Here is a 16868-nt window from a genome sequence, read left to right as displayed (position 1 = left end):
TGCTATAACAACCAGGGATAGCATGTTTTTCACTTTGCTGCAGGTAGAATATTTGGTTCATGAGAGAGACACCTGTTCATGTGATTCAGTGTGTTTGTGTACACGTGAGTGAAGAGGAAAATGCATTAGTGTGTGTGTGTGTGTGTGTGTGTGTGTGTGTGTGTGTGTGTGTGTGTGTGTGTGTGTGTGTGTGTGTGTGTGTGTGTGTGTGTGTGTGTGTGTGTGTGTGTGTGTGTGTGTGTGTGTGTGTGTGTGTGTGTGTGTGTGTGTGTGTGTGTGTGCGCGCGCAGTGTTGCTGTTTTTCAAGCTGCGGCTTAGTTAAAGTGGCTGAAAATTAAATCTCTGTAAACCCTATGGTACACACACACATCCATCACTCACTCACTCACTCACTCCTTAAAAGCAGAGGAAGGCAGGGGCGAGGGGGAGATGTGTGGGAGAGTGAGAGGGGGAACAGGAAGCTCTGTGGGAAGTAGAGGTCACTAGTGCCCCCTACAGGTTGTTTAAGCATTTATAGGCTCGTATACCTGAGTTGGATGGATGTTCAAAGCAGACATTTGAATTGCGTCTGCCTCCAGATACGTGGACACTTATCAGAGGTAGCGCTTTTTGTGTCACTGAGAGATAGGCAGAGCCACCTGATTATATTTGCGAAGGAGTGCTCGGTGTGCAAGGAACTCAATTGTGCAGATGATCTGTCTGGCTCTGAAGTTCCCCCGCAGCATCTTGGTGATTACATCAAGCACTTGTGCTGCAAAGCAAGTGGCTTTATTGACAGCTTGGCTTAACTCTCCGCTCTCTTTCTCCCTTTCCTCTTGTTTCATCTCTCTGTCCAGTGATCTCAGCGAGAACCAGATTCAGGGGGTTCCACGGAAAGCCTTCAGAGGAGCTGTGGAGATCAAGAACCTGTAAGTGTCACTCCTGCACTACTTTCTGTGTGTGTGTGTGTGTGTGTGTGTGTGTGTGTGTGTGTGTGTGTGTGTGTGTGTGTGTGTGTGTGTGTGTGTGTGTGTGTGTGTGTGTGTGTGTGTGTGTGTGTGTGTGTGTGTGTGTGTGTGTGTGTGTGTGTGTGTGTGTGTGTGTGTGTGTGTGTGTGTGTGTGTGTGGTGCATCTTCCACAAACGCTTGCACACACACATTGCTTTTCAATGTATTTGCAAATGTGCAAAACCCCCATGTGCCTGTGCATCAATATTTCATTGTGTTAAATGTCATGTGCCTCCTGCTTGCTGTATTGACTGGCACCGCTGCTCGTTAGTAGTTGTGTTACTGTGTGTGTGTGTGTGTGTGTGTGTGTGTGTGTGTGTGTGTGTGTGTGTGTGTGTGTGTGTGTGTGTGTGTGTGTGTTTGTGTAAATGTGTTTAATTGTGTGTGCTCCTGGCATTTTGGTGGTTTTCTCTTCTCTTTGTTTTGCCTCAGTCATAGTTATGATGATTGAGGATAATTGTTGGCCATTTCGCAGGTAAAGTAATTGCCCAGCACTAATTCTAGAAATATAGATTTTTTTTAACTATTTGGCTTCAGCCTGGGTTTTTTTCTAAATCAGATAAAACATTTTTTTCAAATGCCTTGCAATTATTGTAAAAGGACAGGGCAGTGTGAGTGTGAGTGTGTGCATTTGCATGCGGGGGACAGCAAATGATTTACCGTCCTTATGTCTTAATTAAATTGTTTCAGCAAAGCGGTCCTGAGGAAAAAAACGGAGAGAGAAAGAGAGATAGGGAAAGAGGTAAAGAGCAGCGCATACATAAAAGACGTCAGATAGAAGAAAGCAGGAAAGGGGAATGGATACATAGATACATTAATTTGTTGAGAATTCATCTCTAAAGATCAGTGAGCTCAGGTGACAGAACTACAGGGAAAGTGACTGGGGTACGGGGAGAGGCTGTTGATGAGTTGGCTGTCTGGCTGCAATCTTAACTGAAAATATACTGCAAGACACCTTTGCATCTTATAATTGCTTCCTTTTTTCCTTTCTCTCTTTTGTGATTGTACAAATGTGTGTGCAGCCAGTTGGACTACAACCACATCAGCTGTATTGAAGATGGAGCTTTCCGAGCGTTACGTGACCTGGAAGTGCTGTGAGTACCTGTCTATTCTGTTCACCTGCTAACATCAGCCGAGCTTCTATGAGTGATGAACATTTACAGCGGACATATAAGAAACTACTTATACCCTCGTCGACCTTTGAAATACTGCATTGCCTCAATTTGCCTGTGCAGCTCCTGAAAAAGAGAGTTTCATGTGATTTCAGCAGGGACACTTGATGCCTGATCATCATCTTTTTAAGGAATGAATTGATCACAACATCATTATTGCCACTTTTGTGACTCCTTTTCTGTCTGACTAAAAACGTGTTGATGTTCTTATTGACAGATACTTTACAACATACAATTAGGCAAATTGGTTCCATTTCAAAATGATCATTTGCAGCACAAAGATGCACAAGGACTGTGAATGTTGAGTTATGAGCTGTAAATTCCACTGACATTAATTTGGGATTTTTCCATTTAATTTCAAATGCACATTTTGTAACTGTCCAACCTATGGTTTGAAAAAAAGTGTGGATACGTATGTATACTGTGTGTATATATATATATGTACAGTATAATTACATTAATTACGTTCAAGTTTCTTTCAGGAAAGACACTTTTGAGGCTGCTTTCAGTATAATTGCTGCCAAGGTGTTGAATAATTGCAGTGCATGTTGCATCTAAGGAATCTAAATGGCGTCGTGTTTCTGAAAATGTTCTCCTCAGCACCCTCAACAACAACAACATCAGCCGTCTGTCTGTGGCCAGTTTCAACCACATGCCGAAGCTAAGGACCTTGTAAGTGTTTGCTACACATTTTTATCCGATGGGAGGGATTTCTCTCATTAAGGCCCGTTTGTACAATTGATTGATCGATCTGAACCCTACTCTTGCCCCCTACCTCCACCCACCCTGCTCCTCTCCCTTGTCCTCAAATCTATTGTTTCTCACCCTTCTTCCCAACACCTGTGCTTGCCACTTGTCTGTACCCCCTCTTCTCTCCTTTATTGTAATCACCTTCACCTCCCCCTCCTCTCGTCCCCAGTCGCCTGCACTCCAACAACCTGCAGTGTGACTGCAACGTGGCCTGGCTGTCAGAGTGGCTGCGACAGCGACCCCGCCTGGGTCTCTACACACAATGCATGGCCCCTCCGCACTTGAGGGGGCACAACGTGGCTGAGGTGCAGAAGAAGGAGTTTGCCTGCACAGGTAGGTCCAGATGACTGTTTGTTTTGTTGTGTATTTTGTGACTTACATCTGTGTTTGCAGTGGCAAACCCATCTTTTGCTTTGTGTCGTTGCTTTGTCTTTTGCTCATGCTTTTCAAGATTGGGATGAAGGCAAGTACTCATCTTCTATTGCATGGCTTGGCTTCCAAGCACTGCACTACCTGAAATGTGTTCTCATCAGATTTGTCTTTACAGCACTTTTATATAAAAAGACTGATGATTATACTGTGGATAGACAAGGTCACATTTAAGGACTCTCTCACTTTGCTTTTTCGCACTTTGATTTTTTGGCTGTCTCTGTCAGCTTTAACACATTTTGCCTTGGGGATTACCACCTCGTATTACAGTTATCCATGGATAATATTGGCCTTCTGTCTTTGTGTAGGTCACCAGTCGTCATCATCATCTTCTTCCTGCAGTGTGATACAGTGCCCAGAGTCCTGTACCTGCAGTAACAACATTGTAGACTGCAGAGGGAAGGGACTGACAGAAATACCCACCAACCTGCCTGAAACCATCACTGAGATGTAAGACACACATGAACACAAACACACCTACTTTGATCTACATTCACATGCATGCACTCCTTGTTTGTTTGTAGCCTTTATTTAACCAGGTGAAGCCCCTTGAGATCAAAAGATCTCTTTTTCAAGGGTGACCTGCAGGACATTAGTTACACATGTAACATAAAAACAACAGAACAACAATAAGGATGACATACAACATAATGTACAGGGTACAGTTTACAAACTCTATTTACAGAGACAGGTACCATGAGTATCAAACAGCATGTCACCCAGCTGAGTTTTAAAATGATGCAGGGGAACCAAAGTGCTCAGTTTTAAACATGTTTGCAGACTGTTCCAATTTAGTGGCGCTGCACAACTAAAAGCTTTCTTCCCTAAGACAGTCCTAGCACTTGGCACATTTAATAAAACAACATCATGAGATCTCAGGCAATATGTACTTTCAATTCGTCGAGAGATCAGAGAGCAGATATAAAAAGCTCCTGCACCCAACTCTCGGTGCAGTGATATTTCTCTTGCTCTTTAACTGTGCCTCTCTCCATTTTCTTCTTTGCCTTGTTCCACCTTTAACTTTCACTACGTCTCTTTCTCTCTGTACAGTGGAATAAAACCACACATCTGTGAAATTAGAAAGCCTGGTCATGCAGCTCTTTCCTGCTTAAGAACATAATGAAGGAATGAGGGAGAAAGAACCGAAAGATTAATGTGAAGGACAAGACTAATCATATCTCTATCTAAAGGGGGCATCAAGAAGATATAGCTGGCAGATTTAAAGTGACAAAGTACCCAAAAGGAGGACTGTAGACGTGACTTGAGCTAGACTGCTGTGAGACTTTCTGGCAAAATCCTGGGCTATTGAATATGTATTAACTATGTTTAACCATTTAAAAGAATTGGGTTTAGCTAAAGCATGTAAAGAATGCAAACAAAGCTTTTAATTGACAATGTTCAAATGCTTTATCATTGAAGTGGTAAGCATTGTGTTGATGAACCCACATGGAAGGAATATATATGAACCTATATATTTTTAATATGTCACATATATGTTTAACATATATGTGACATATCTGAAATTGGACCCCTACATATGTCTCTGAACATATATATCCATATATGCACACATATATAGGTGCAGTGTATATGCACATATAGGTTTCACATATAGGTTGCACATATATGCAAAACATATATGTGCATATAAGTTTCACATATATGCGCATATAAGTTTAGCCTATATGTGCATATATGTTTATTTACACCTATGTTCAAGGTTTATACATAGCCTACCTACATAAAAAAATACAACACACAAAATGTATAAGTCATTAACATATATTTATTGTCAATAAATGTCAATTATTTTGTCTGCTTTTGGCGAGCCCTGAGCTCTGTCAGCTTGTTGTTGATGGCTGTACCCAGCTGGCCCTTCCTTGTGTGTGGCCACTTCTTCATTGTTGCCTCTACAGAGAAAAGAAAAGGACATAATGAGATGACAGTGTAAAAATGCTCCACGTCTTCTACAGACTCCAAGCATTCCACTCCAAAGTTTTGCCAAACCACCTGGTGTAGTGTACACGAGCTCCCCTGTGAGTTTATTGGCAGATAAAGCCCAAAGCCTTTATTCAAACAGATGATCTATTTTATTAGTGATTTGTTTCATACATCATTACTATTATTTTTGAATTATCTGAAAAGTCAGTGCATTTACCAAATCTGTCTAAGAAGCTGCTAAGTTTACAATTATTAGTTAGAATTAGGTAAAGTTTGGCTTTTCAAAATACTGTTTAAAAAAATAAATGACATCACATGAACTTCACTTGTATACAAACAACAGAGATCATCAGCACAGGTTGTTTACCAGAAGAGCAATAAGATATGCATTGCAATCAAGAAAATTAATTAAAGACATGATATGGCACAAACACAGTACAAAGGGCATGGTCATTGATTAAGGGTGAAGATGCTGGTTATTTAACACTGCAGAGGAGAACAATTAGTGTCATGGGATTATTAACGACTATATATTCTATAACACAGAGGACCACCACAGCGGAAGCACACTAGCCCAGAAAATGGGTTATATTAGAAGAGAGCTGTGATCAAGAAGTGAGCAATTGAAAATGTAGTGATCACCCTACAGTAGGTGCTAATCCGTGCAGATACCATTAATGGGTGTCCTCACTCCTCACTTACCTGATGCTGATCCTGATCCTACCAGTGATAGCTAATAAATAGTGAAACAGGGATGGTTAAAGTAGTCAACTTGAGGTATCTCTATTAACTTTTATTTTCCTTTCTAAATTCATTCGTTTTTACTCACCGATTATGGCCGCCTTTTTTCCTGGGTCCAGGGCTTCCAGCTGCTCCCCATCACCTCGCTTTGGCTTGCCACCTAAAGTAATATTTCATAATTATTATTTTGCAAATGAAAAGTGGGTAATCCTGCTGATCTGCAGCAGCTAATGTGTACATACTAATGGCCCACACTTTAGGCTAGAGTGGTTGTCCAGGGACAAATGACACTCAAGGTTCCTTGGGGGTTCCAAATAGACCCATACACATTTGGTTTTCCAAACATACACTCTGAGTTATGGGGGTCCTTGAAATGATAAAGTTTGAGAACCACTGGGCTAGAGTGTGGGACAATTGTAAAAAAAAACATTACTCGTAACAAATTGCAGCAGCGAAAACAGAGAGTAAGAAAATAGTTCAGTTTTTCCATTCTTAGGTGAATCAGTTTAGAAAGAAAAACACATGTGTAAACTGCCTTTCTTTATTAATGACAGGATTGATTTAAAGAGATTTTCAACAGTAGCTTTTTTTTTTTTACCGTTGAGTTTGCTCTGAAGCAGGGTTTCAAGGGGAAATGTGCCGAGGAGGAGAGTTCGCACCATTGCTGTGCCAGAGGTGGTATGGATGGATGCCTTCCACGCATCTCTTTTGCAAAAGACTCCTGACCCCTTCACAATTTCAATCTGAAAAATACATCACATATAAATGTATTAGTAGGCCTACAACTTTCACAAATATATTTTATGGAATATCACAATTGATTATTAATTAACATTATACAAACTAACATAGTTTGTATAGATCAGTAGTAAATAGTTGTCTACTGCACAAGAATGATAAAGGCACTAAAGTAACAAATCACTGTCCTAAACTTGATCTAACATGGGCACGCACGGCAATACATCAGTTTTGCAGTTACCCATCAAAAAAATAACCACTGTCCAGATAACATTTTCATGTAACCTATACCTTAAGAATATGCATCTACTTACTGTCTCTGGGGCTTCGGTTTTCTCTGGAGCTTCGGTTCTCTCTCCATGGATCTGGAAATTAAACAGTGACATGACAAAATGTATACGGTTAACTTTTACAGTGGTAATAACTGGGAAATATGGACACAAATAACCTTATATACGTTGTTTTATGTCAAATAGCAAAAATATCCAATCTATATGTTTTCCCGCCTCCCGCCTTGAGAGCTTATAGATACATTTTTGACTTGTTACTTACTTTGTTGTTATTTCCACCATCACCACCACCATCATCATCGTCATCACCAGGCTGCTTCTTCTGAGGCTCTGCAGCTGCCACAGTATTTTGAGGCTTTTTACAAGAGAAGCAAGATGAATTAAAGGGGGATGAAATTATTTTGTAGTTAGCTTTCTATGACATATGACTAATTTGTCCAAGGTTTTTGTCCATTGATTTGATTTCCATTATGATATAATACACATGTGAAAGCGGAGGTTCTTGGCCTGTTGGCAATGAAAAATGTGGCACTGATGAGATTAGCCCTGGACAAACACACATTTGTAGACTATTGCCTCCTACAGAGTCACACCATAAAATATGCATCCTTAGAACAAGAAAAATGTTACTCACCTGCAATTGTTTTGAGGTTGCTGCATACTTGTTAGAGAAGGAAGACAGTATGTTATAATTTTTGAACAATTAAAAATACAAACAGCAGGTGAATTGCCCTAATCAGCCTAACATCATAAAAATCTCCTCCTCTGATTAAGTAACAAGTAAAATAAAGTGATACAAATAAGAGGAACTTACTCTTCCAGCAAGCGAGGCAATGTCCTCCTTCATTTGAGGAATATCTAGTGTGAGGTTGTGACAGAAGGGAAAAAATAAAATCACACCAATTAAAATCATCAGATCACCATAGCTGCAAGCAACTTGGATGCTATTTGCATCTAAGTTGTAACACGGTCCATTGACAGCACATTTACAAAACAGAAAAGTCCTATCCGATTGTATTAAACCAATATTGCAATAAAATAATACTTACGCTTTATTATGAGGTCTTTCAAATGATCATTTTCATTTTTCAGGGCCAAGTTTGCATCCCTCTACTAGTGCTGTCAAAGTCTATGAAGCTGTCTAAGAAATCTATGAAAATGTTTAATTTACAACACAATTGTATACAATATGTAGTGGGTGTCCCTGCTTCTTCTCTCTCTCAGCCAAGGGGTCCTTGGTCCGAAAACGTTGCCTGGTTTACAGGCTTTTGTTCATTTAATTCATTACTAAAGCTAAATAAATATGGATAGCGTGTACATACTTGCAACCTTGATGATCCTGGCTTGATACACCGGCCACTGTCTATTAGCTCCCTTGCGTCCATGGCGCCATTCCACCAAAAACTCCTCAGGAGTTTTTTCGTCGCCATTCAAGTAATTCTCTTCATGAAAATCTCGAACACAGTCAATCGGCAGAATGCTCCTAAGTCCCTTGTCACTATACCTTCTGTCCACTCCACCAAGGCAAACGTGCACATGGTGACATTAATGTAATTTAATTTGTATGTTTGTTCTGTCTGTTGTGTTTTCCTGTATCCGCGAGCGGTTGAAATAAACAGGGGATGACGTCATGAATGCGCGCTCGTTGTGAGTGGCGCTTTTCTATGACGTTTCTGCAGCGAATGTCTCTATTATTCTCTAATAATATAAAAAAACGTAAGCAATTAAAGGTAACATTTAGTGAAAACTTGTGGTTCAGATAATGTGTTTTATAGGGCTGTCAGTCGATTAAAATATTTAATCGCGATTAATCGCATGATTGTCCATAGTTAATCGCGATTAATCGCAAATTAATCGCACATTTTTGATCTGTTCTAAATGTACCTTAGAGGGATATTTTTCAAGTTTTTAATACTCTTATCAACATATGAGTGGACAAATATGCTTTATATGTGTGTTTATTATCATTTGAACAATGACAAATATTCTCATGAATATTAAACACAACAACCTCTGAACATTACAAATATTCGCCTCAATTCAACTTGGAACCTCTCTCATACAATACAAATTGTGTGTGTGTGTGTGTGTGTGTGTGTGTGTGTGTGTGTGTGTGTGTGTGTGTGTGTGTGTGTGTGTGTGTGTGTGTGTGTGTGTGTGTGTGTGTGTGTGTGTGTGTGTGTGTGTGTGTGTGTGTGTGTGTGTGTGTGTGTGTGTGTGTGTGTGTGTGTGAGATGGATCGTTGGAGCTATGTGCAACTCAAGGCATATGCTCGAACGGGAGCTGCCTGGACGCTGCAATCATGTTGCGCGCACTATCCGTGCTGAGTGTGCTGACTTTTCGTACAATGTCCCACTGTCTGGCTTCCTGCATAAAGTCAAGTGCTCGGCGCAGTTGTCGGCGAAATGTCGCTCCTCTGTTTTCATTTAAACAGCTCCTTATATCCGTTAGCGCAGCTAGCTAGCACCAGATGCTAACAACAACAATACACGTAAGGTCTCTCTCTCGCTCGCTTGGGCCACACATACACACACCCTCCCGGTCCTCCCAATAGCCAGTCGGTGCCTGCCGGTGAGCGTGGAAGTGTGGTCTGCTGCAAGCGGGCAGCAGGAGCGGGGCTGTCAGCATCAGCTTGTAGATGGTATTTTAAACTCGATGCGCTCTGAAACTACGGGGCGGCCGAGGAAAAAAAATATGTATGCGTTAATCGCGTTAAAATAATTAGTGGCGTTAAAAAAACGCGTTATTAACGCGTTAACTTTTTAACAATAATGTACAATTATCAAATATTTAATAATTTACTAATCTTAAACTGATCAGCTGACGTCGAGCGGATATAAACATCCGGTTCCGGTCCTGGGTGAAATAACTAAACTAAAAATGTTGCTTCATACAATAAAACATACCGTAATGAAACAATATTGTCTTTATACATTGAATTGTCTTGGGCAATCCGCAAACCTCAATCTGCATTGAATGGAAATAAGTACAATGATTAATTCATGTAGTTATATAGAACTTTGGAATAATATGGACATTACCACATTACCTTGCAAAGACCTATATGTAGGCATTCTGTATGACATATATGCAAAAAGACAGATATATGAGCTATATATGAGGCATTATGTAGGAGATATATGCAAATATATGAACCTGACTGGGCATATATGTGGAAATATATGAGCTATATATGACACATATATCTCCTATTAATCCACATATATGCACATATATGAACATATATGAACCTGAATATGACATATATGCAGCATATATTCTGCATATATTTGCCATATATTGGCATATATGTTCCTCTACTTTCTTTCCGTGTGGGAAGACTTAAGCTGAACTTGTCTCAAATTCCTTTAGACTTGACCGGATAATACTTTAAGATTTTATGTGGATTTGAGAATGTACTTGATGCTTTGACCAGACTTGTGATTTGACTTATAGTTTAATGATTTTATCCTGACATGTACTTTTTTAGATCTTTTTGTGATGATTTTTCAGGCCTTGGCTCAATTTAAGACTTCACAAATGAATTGCACTCATATCTATTGACAGAATACAATACAAAACAAAAAGAAAAACAGATACATTACAATACAATACAATGAAATACAATCCTCCTGTGTGTTGGGTCAAATATGTTAGTAGTAAAGAAAGGAGAGAAGCTAAATGGCAGAGAAGAACAAATGAAAAACAAACTAATTTTAGGGAAATGTTTCCAAATCGAATGGTTGGTTTGCAAATCATGTTCCACCGTCGTCTTCTCACAGTGATTGAACACGTGAAATGTTTGGAGAACGGGGGTGTTTGGGTCTCTTTTCTCTTTTGCTTGTCTCTCTCTCTCTCTCTCTCTCTCTCTCTCTCTCTCTCACTCTCTCCTCTCTCACAACTCTCTCTCTCCTCTTCTCTCAATCTCTCTCAATCTCCTCTACTCTCTCTCTCTCTCTCTCTCTCTCTCTCTCTCTCTTCTCTCCTCTCCTCTCTCTCTCGCTCTCTCTCTATCTCTCCTCTCTCTACTCTCTTCTCTCCTCTCACCCCCTTGTTCTCCTCTCTCTGCTCATCTCCTTCTCTGTGTTTGTTTAGGCCCGACTGATGCAGAGTCAGACTGGCACTTAGTGGAACATTGCCCAGATAGTTAAGGCCCTGTGTTTGTGTGTCTTTCTGACCGCACGCATGTTAAGAGAGCAAAAGATCAGAGACATTTGACTTTTTGGCATCTGTCTTCAAAGCGCATTATCTGGGAAATGTTCCACTTTAGCCCGAGCCCCCGGGAATGAGCAGCAGAGAGAGATAGAGCGGAGATAGCCCTGTGATAAGCAAATGTTAATGTCGCTCCTCAATGGTCCGTGTGTATGTTTCTGGTTCCAGACGACTGGAGCAGAACGCCATCAAGGTGATCCCAGCTGGAGCCTTTTCTCCTTATAAGAAGCTGCGCAGGATGTGAGTAGATTAAGAGATTCATGTATTTTGCACCCTGTCAACCAAAAACTTCTGTTCCTGCCCTGATTGTGTTGACCTCCATGTTTAACTTTTTTTTTCTCTCTCCCTCGCTGTCTCTTGTTTCTTTTTTCTGGCTCTGTTCTTCACAGTGACTTGAGTAACAACCAGATTTCCGAGTTAGCCTCAGACGCCTTCCAAGGTCTGCGCTCCCTCAACTCTCTGTGAGTACTGAGTGATATGTTTGTATCTAGGATGCAGTTTTAACAAAACACCACAATATGGCCCTTCCTCAGGAGGAATACATACCACTTAAAGCACACGTTAGAGTTCTTTTGTTGCAGAATCAGATGCTAAAACCATTAAAACAGAGTTTTGAATAATGTTAATGCCTTTATGGTTTTATTAACTTAACATTTATTTTCCCATCTCGTCCTCAAATCCTTCTGACATTTAAAAAAGAGATTAACGATTATGAAAAAGACATTAAGCACAGATTTGTTTTTGAACACCTGACTGTTCATGTTTCTTACCCTGTTGAATTGTTCCTCTTATTATTATGGCTGGCAATATTGGCCAAATCTAAAGGCAGCATTTCCAAAATTACGATAACTCAAATAACCCTTTATTGTTGCCTTATTATTTGTGCCGTATTATAGAGACATTTCAAATACACTTTGAGAAGAACATCGGACTTTGCGTGTGAAAATATGTTAAAGCATACACAGAGACGAGAGGGAGTGAGGGATGTAGCGTTATTTCATAAAGGAGTTATATTAAGGTCTCGTCTCTCCAAAGTCAATAATTCATAAATGCTGAATTGCTGAATGGAGGCTTCTGCCACCTCATTACACATTCACCACAGAGAGAATGGGACACACACACATCATGCTGACACACTACATAAGTATGATATGTGTGTTCATTGTGTGTCAGGGTTTGGTTAGAGAGGACGTAAATATGCCATCGATTCTGTCTGTGCATGGGTGTGTGTGTGTGGACACGCAAAACAGTATGTGCTAATGTGTCTGTGAGACATAAATGAAGTGCATCGTGTGTTTCCCAACCACAGGTCTCTCAGGGACAGCCACTCAGCACAATGAAATATAAGCCAATCGAAAACACATGTTTTTAGACTGCCTGCATACACAGCTCAACTTAGCGTGGAGTGTAAAGATGACTGATAGCTCTTCCTGTGTGTGTGTGTGTGTGTGTGTGTGTGTGTGTGTGTGTGTGTGTGTGTGTGTGTGTGTGTGTGTGTGTGTGTGTGTGTGTGTGTGTGTGTGTGTGTGTGTGTGTGTGTGTGTGTGTGTGTGTGTGTGTGTGTGTGTGTGTGTGTGTGTGTGTGTGTGTGTGTGTGTGTGTGAAAATGCATCCAAGGTATTTGTTGGGCAAGGCAGTGGCAGTCTCAGCCTTGACCTGTTTGTGTATGTAATCTGATGTATTTATAAAAAGCTTTTCTCTGATAACAACGTGCATTACTCACACTGGAGCCAGATTTATGGGGGAGTTTTTTTATTGTGACATTTAGATGAAAACTGTTCAGAACTAGTTATACTTTATGTCAGTGGTGTTAACATACCGTCTATCAGGTGTTGGCGCAAAGGCATAGAGTTTTTACGGGTTGGCATTTGGAAGACAAATGAGGAAAAAAAAGGAAGGTTTTCAGGTCTTAATGTTTTTCTCTAATATGTATGTGTTCTTTTAAATAAAAAGCCAAAGACCCACTCCTTAAAGTTTTGTACTGCATTCACGTCATGTTGGCAGAAATGAATTAACTGTTCAACTGTGTTAAAGCCTTTATCAAAGATGTTTACATAGGCAGTAACAACAGATAAATAGCCTGAATTTGTTATTTTTATCTTGAAAATCTTTAAACATTTTTGGTGAAACCAGAACATTTTCATTAGTGTTAATATCAGATTTGAATAAGAATGTAACAAGTGGCAATTTGCTGCAGATTTGGGCATTTCATGTGAGGAAGTATTGTAATAAGACATTCTTCACACCTGAATTACAGCCTTTTTTCCCACAGGCTGTTTGCAATTATAGCCTGCGAGAATTTGACATTAATGTCACTGTCAAATATTTACTGGAGCCACATTTTTTAAGCACCAACAAAATATAAATGTAATGTTGGATAAAAGGTACTTAAATATCTGCTGGTAACAGAAAATAGTGCAAAAAATGTTTTTCAGAGTATGCCGGGTGATATTAACATTAGTACTGCACAGTGTGTGTGGTCTTATTCATAACTTATTAATGCAGTGTTTGTGCTCCACAGGGTGTTATACGGGAACAAGATCACTGAGATTTCCAAAGCACTGTTTGAGGGACTTTTTTCTCTGCAGCTATTGTGAGTAGACACACACACACACACACACACACACACACACACACACACACACACACACACACACACACACACACACACACACACACACACACACACACACACACACACAGTAGCGGGTAGCATCTCATTGATATTCTGCTGAAAAGTGCCTACCTTAAACACTGTCATCAGAGTGGAGACATTGTGATTGAAAGCCACGACCTGTAACATTTTAAACACTCATTGAAGAAAGATAACAGGATAAACTGTCATTCCCCACCTCTCTCTCTCTCTCTCTCTCTCTCTCTCTCTCTCTCTCTCTCTCTCTCTCTCTCTCTCTCTCTCTCTCTCTCTCTCTCTCTCTCTCTCTCTCTCTCTCACATCTCTCACTCTCTCTTCAGGTTACTGAATGCTAATAAGATAGCGTGTCTGCGTGTGGATGCATTTCAGGACCTCCACAACCTCAACCTTCTCTCACTATATGACAACAAGCTCCAAACCATCGCCAAAGGGACCTTCTCATCACTAAGAGCCATACAAACGCTGTACGTACACACACACACACACACACACACACACACACACACACACACACACAGCTCAGTCTAGTGTCATATTTTAAGCAGTACTGAAGATATAATAAAACGTGCAACTATAGACAAAAACAAAATGCGTTATGTTTTAATTTGAAGCATCACAGAAAAAAAAGGATCTGTACAAAAAAATGTTGTTATCACCAAACATTTATTTTGATTATCTTAAAATCAGTTAGATACTGTGTAAGAAAGTGTCCGTCTCCCTATTTATTTCAATTACGTTTTTTTCCCTTTAAGGACAGTCTCCATGTAAAAGACAGGTCCATAATGTATGCTTAAGACTCTTGACAGTTGATTTATTTGTATATAATATATGTTCTGACAGCTTACTTGTGTGTCTGTGTGTGTGTCATCAGTCACTTAGCCCAGAACCCGTTTATCTGTGACTGCCATCTGAAGTGGCTGGCAGACTACCTTCAGGACAATCCCATCGAGACGAGCGGCGCCCGCTGCACCAGCCCCCGACGCCTCGCCAACAAACGAATCGGACAAATCAAGAGCAAGAAGTTCCGCTGCTCAGGTATAAACAAATGTGGCATCGCAAAACACATTGGTCTTTTTAGATAATTGATTATTGATGTTTCTAATTATTCACATATAATTACAGACACACAATAATTGTCCCTGACTAATGTAGTCCTCCAAGACAAACTATGTTGTCAACTAATGGATTAGTGGATTTAATCAACAGAGAATCATGCCAAAGCACTACTTAAAAGCTTTCTTTATATGTTTCTTGGAAATAAGTCTTTCAGCATGAGAAAAGTGTAACAAATTATAAGAGCGACAGAGTGGGGGCAGCCCTACATAATATCCAGATTGATTTACATTCCTGTGTTTTCATTCTGTGTTTTCCAGCTGGGATTTTCCCTCAGCCTCTCTTTACTAACCTCAACTCCCTGTTTTCAGCATTTTCTGGCATCTCTCTTTCTGAGTTAACCACATAAACACACACACACACACACACACACACACACACACACACACACACACACACACACACACACACACACACACACACACACACACACACACACACACACACACACACACACACATACATACACAGAGTAAGTACTTTCTGTTGGACAAGCCTTTCGTTATTTAGTTGCTTTTTTCATTTTCACTCTTTCTCTGTCTCTGCCCTCTCCATTAGCTAGAGAACAGTATTTCATCCCAGGTACTGTACTTCGAGCATGTGTGTGTGATCTTGGGTGTGTGTGTGTGTGTGTGTGTGTGTGTGTGCAAGACACTCGTTGGTCCATCACGGCTGATGCTGCACACTCACACACTCTGAACACTTGTTTGAGTGACTTGCCTTGACTGACACCTTTTGAATGCCACGACAATTTCTTTGAATGGTCTAACATACATCATAATGCATCACGTTTACCCAGGCACCTGATAATCACCCTCTTGCCCTTGCTCTAGGTTTAGGATTTTTTGGGGGGATTTTTAGGCATCTTCACGATAGCAGGAGGAAAATAATTGAGTTAATAAACTTAGTTCGATGTCAGCTTAACGCTACATAGTATAATCTGTATAAATCAAAGTCTATTGGTCCAGCAATCACAGAGACTATATTTGATACCAGTCAATCAATCAATCAATCAATGTTTATTTATATAGCCCAATATCACAAATGTTACATTTGTCTCAGTGGTCTTCACAGTTTGTACAGAATATCAGTATGACAATACGACACCCTCTGTCCTTAGACCCTCACATCGTACAAGGAAAAACTTCCGGAGAAAACCCACAGTTTAAAGGGGAAAATGGGAGAAACCTCAGGGAGAGCAACAGAGGAGGGATCCCTCTCCCAGGACGGACAGACGTGCAATAGATGCCGTGTGTAAATTGAAAAGATAATACATTTGCAACATAGGTAGTCCAAATGTTTGGAAATGCATGTGTGTATAATAGGAAGATGAATCCACGAGGATATCCATCCAGGACCTATGATCCAGGACCACAGCCAGGACTCAAGATCCAGGGCTCGCGATCCAGGACAGAGGAGCGCAGGATCATCCATGACTCCGGATCCCGGCGTATATAGACACCAAAAAGAAAGACATTTGGGGAAGCTGGGTTAATCGGAACATGAGAGTACACAGGTATAGACAGAGAGAAGGAAGAAGTAAGATGTCCCCCGACAAACTAAGCCTATATCAGCAAAACTAGGGGCTGAATCTAATCAGCCCTAACTATAAGCTTTATCAAAAAGGAAGGTCTTAAGCGCACTCTTAAAAACGGATAGGGTGTCTGCCGCCCGAACACAAACTGGAAGCTGATTCCACAAATGTGGAGCTTGATAAGAAAAATCAAGTCAGTCCTCCCCACTTCTTACTACATTTAATGATAGCTAATGTATGAGCGTGTGTCCGCGAGCATCTGTGTCTGTTTCGCCCACTGCAGAACATCAAAAGGTCACGCAGTTACC

At 40.5% G+C, this 16868-nt stretch overlaps 2 protein-coding genes across 6 annotated transcripts in view; one reads left to right on the top strand and one right to left on the bottom strand.

Moving 5' to 3' along the window:
* The window catches only part of slit2 (slit homolog 2 (Drosophila)), an 89018-nt gene that overhangs the window by 48437 nt on the left and 23713 nt on the right, over nt 1–16868 (top strand). For both annotated transcript variants that reach the window (XM_034211566.1, XM_034211565.1), the window contains exons 5-14: nt 837–908; nt 2010–2081; nt 2760–2831; nt 3079–3242; nt 3647–3788; nt 11429–11500; nt 11650–11721; nt 13782–13853; nt 14234–14377; nt 14785–14948. In XM_034211566.1, coding sequence (XP_034067457.1) covers nt 837–908; nt 2010–2081; nt 2760–2831; nt 3079–3242; nt 3647–3788; nt 11429–11500; nt 11650–11721; nt 13782–13853; nt 14234–14377; nt 14785–14948 — 1046 coding nt within the window. The remainder of the gene's footprint in view (nt 1–836; nt 909–2009; nt 2082–2759; nt 2832–3078; nt 3243–3646; nt 3789–11428; nt 11501–11649; nt 11722–13781; nt 13854–14233; nt 14378–14784; nt 14949–16868) is intronic.
* On the bottom strand, nt 5105–8672 carry LOC117543365. 4 transcript variants are annotated; one of them, XM_034211572.1, is made up of 10 exons: nt 8371–8672; nt 8098–8198; nt 7863–7906; nt 7683–7709; nt 7311–7403; nt 7073–7123; nt 6619–6763; nt 6109–6180; nt 5982–6012; nt 5105–5248 (listed from the first exon to the last, which is right to left on the bottom strand). In XM_034211572.1, the coding sequence occupies exons 3-10, from the start codon at nt 7893–7895 to the stop codon at nt 5131–5133; spliced, it is 570 nt and encodes a 189-aa protein (XP_034067463.1). In that variant the 5' UTR covers nt 7896–7906; nt 8098–8198; nt 8371–8672; the 3' UTR covers nt 5105–5130. The 4 variants fall into 4 exon arrangements, with proteins under 4 accessions (XP_034067463.1, XP_034067458.1, XP_034067462.1 ...); XM_034211567.1 differs by having other exon boundaries at nt 7863–8198; XM_034211571.1 differs by lacking the exon at nt 8098–8198.

Source organism: Gymnodraco acuticeps, unplaced genomic scaffold (genome assembly GCF_902827175.1).
Source record: "Gymnodraco acuticeps unplaced genomic scaffold, fGymAcu1.1, whole genome shotgun sequence".
Taxonomy (NCBI): Eukaryota; Metazoa; Chordata; class Actinopteri; order Perciformes; family Bathydraconidae; genus Gymnodraco; species Gymnodraco acuticeps.
Note: the sequence above shows the minus strand (reverse complement) of the source record. Positions and strands in the feature narration are given on the sequence as shown.

Coding starts and splice junctions, on each gene's coding strand:
- LOC117543365 (XM_034211567.1), bottom strand. CDS start 7,961: ATGATTTTAATTGGTGTGATTTTATTTTTTCCCTTCTGTCACAACCTC. Junction 7,710..7,862: donor TTGCCTCGCTTGCTGGAAGA/GTAAGTTCCTCT, acceptor TTCTCTAACAAG/TATGCAGCAACCTCAAAACA. Junction 6,181..6,618: donor GCTTCAGAGCAAACTCAACG/GTAAAAAAAAAA, acceptor ATATTACTTTAG/GTGGCAAGCCAAAGCGAGGT.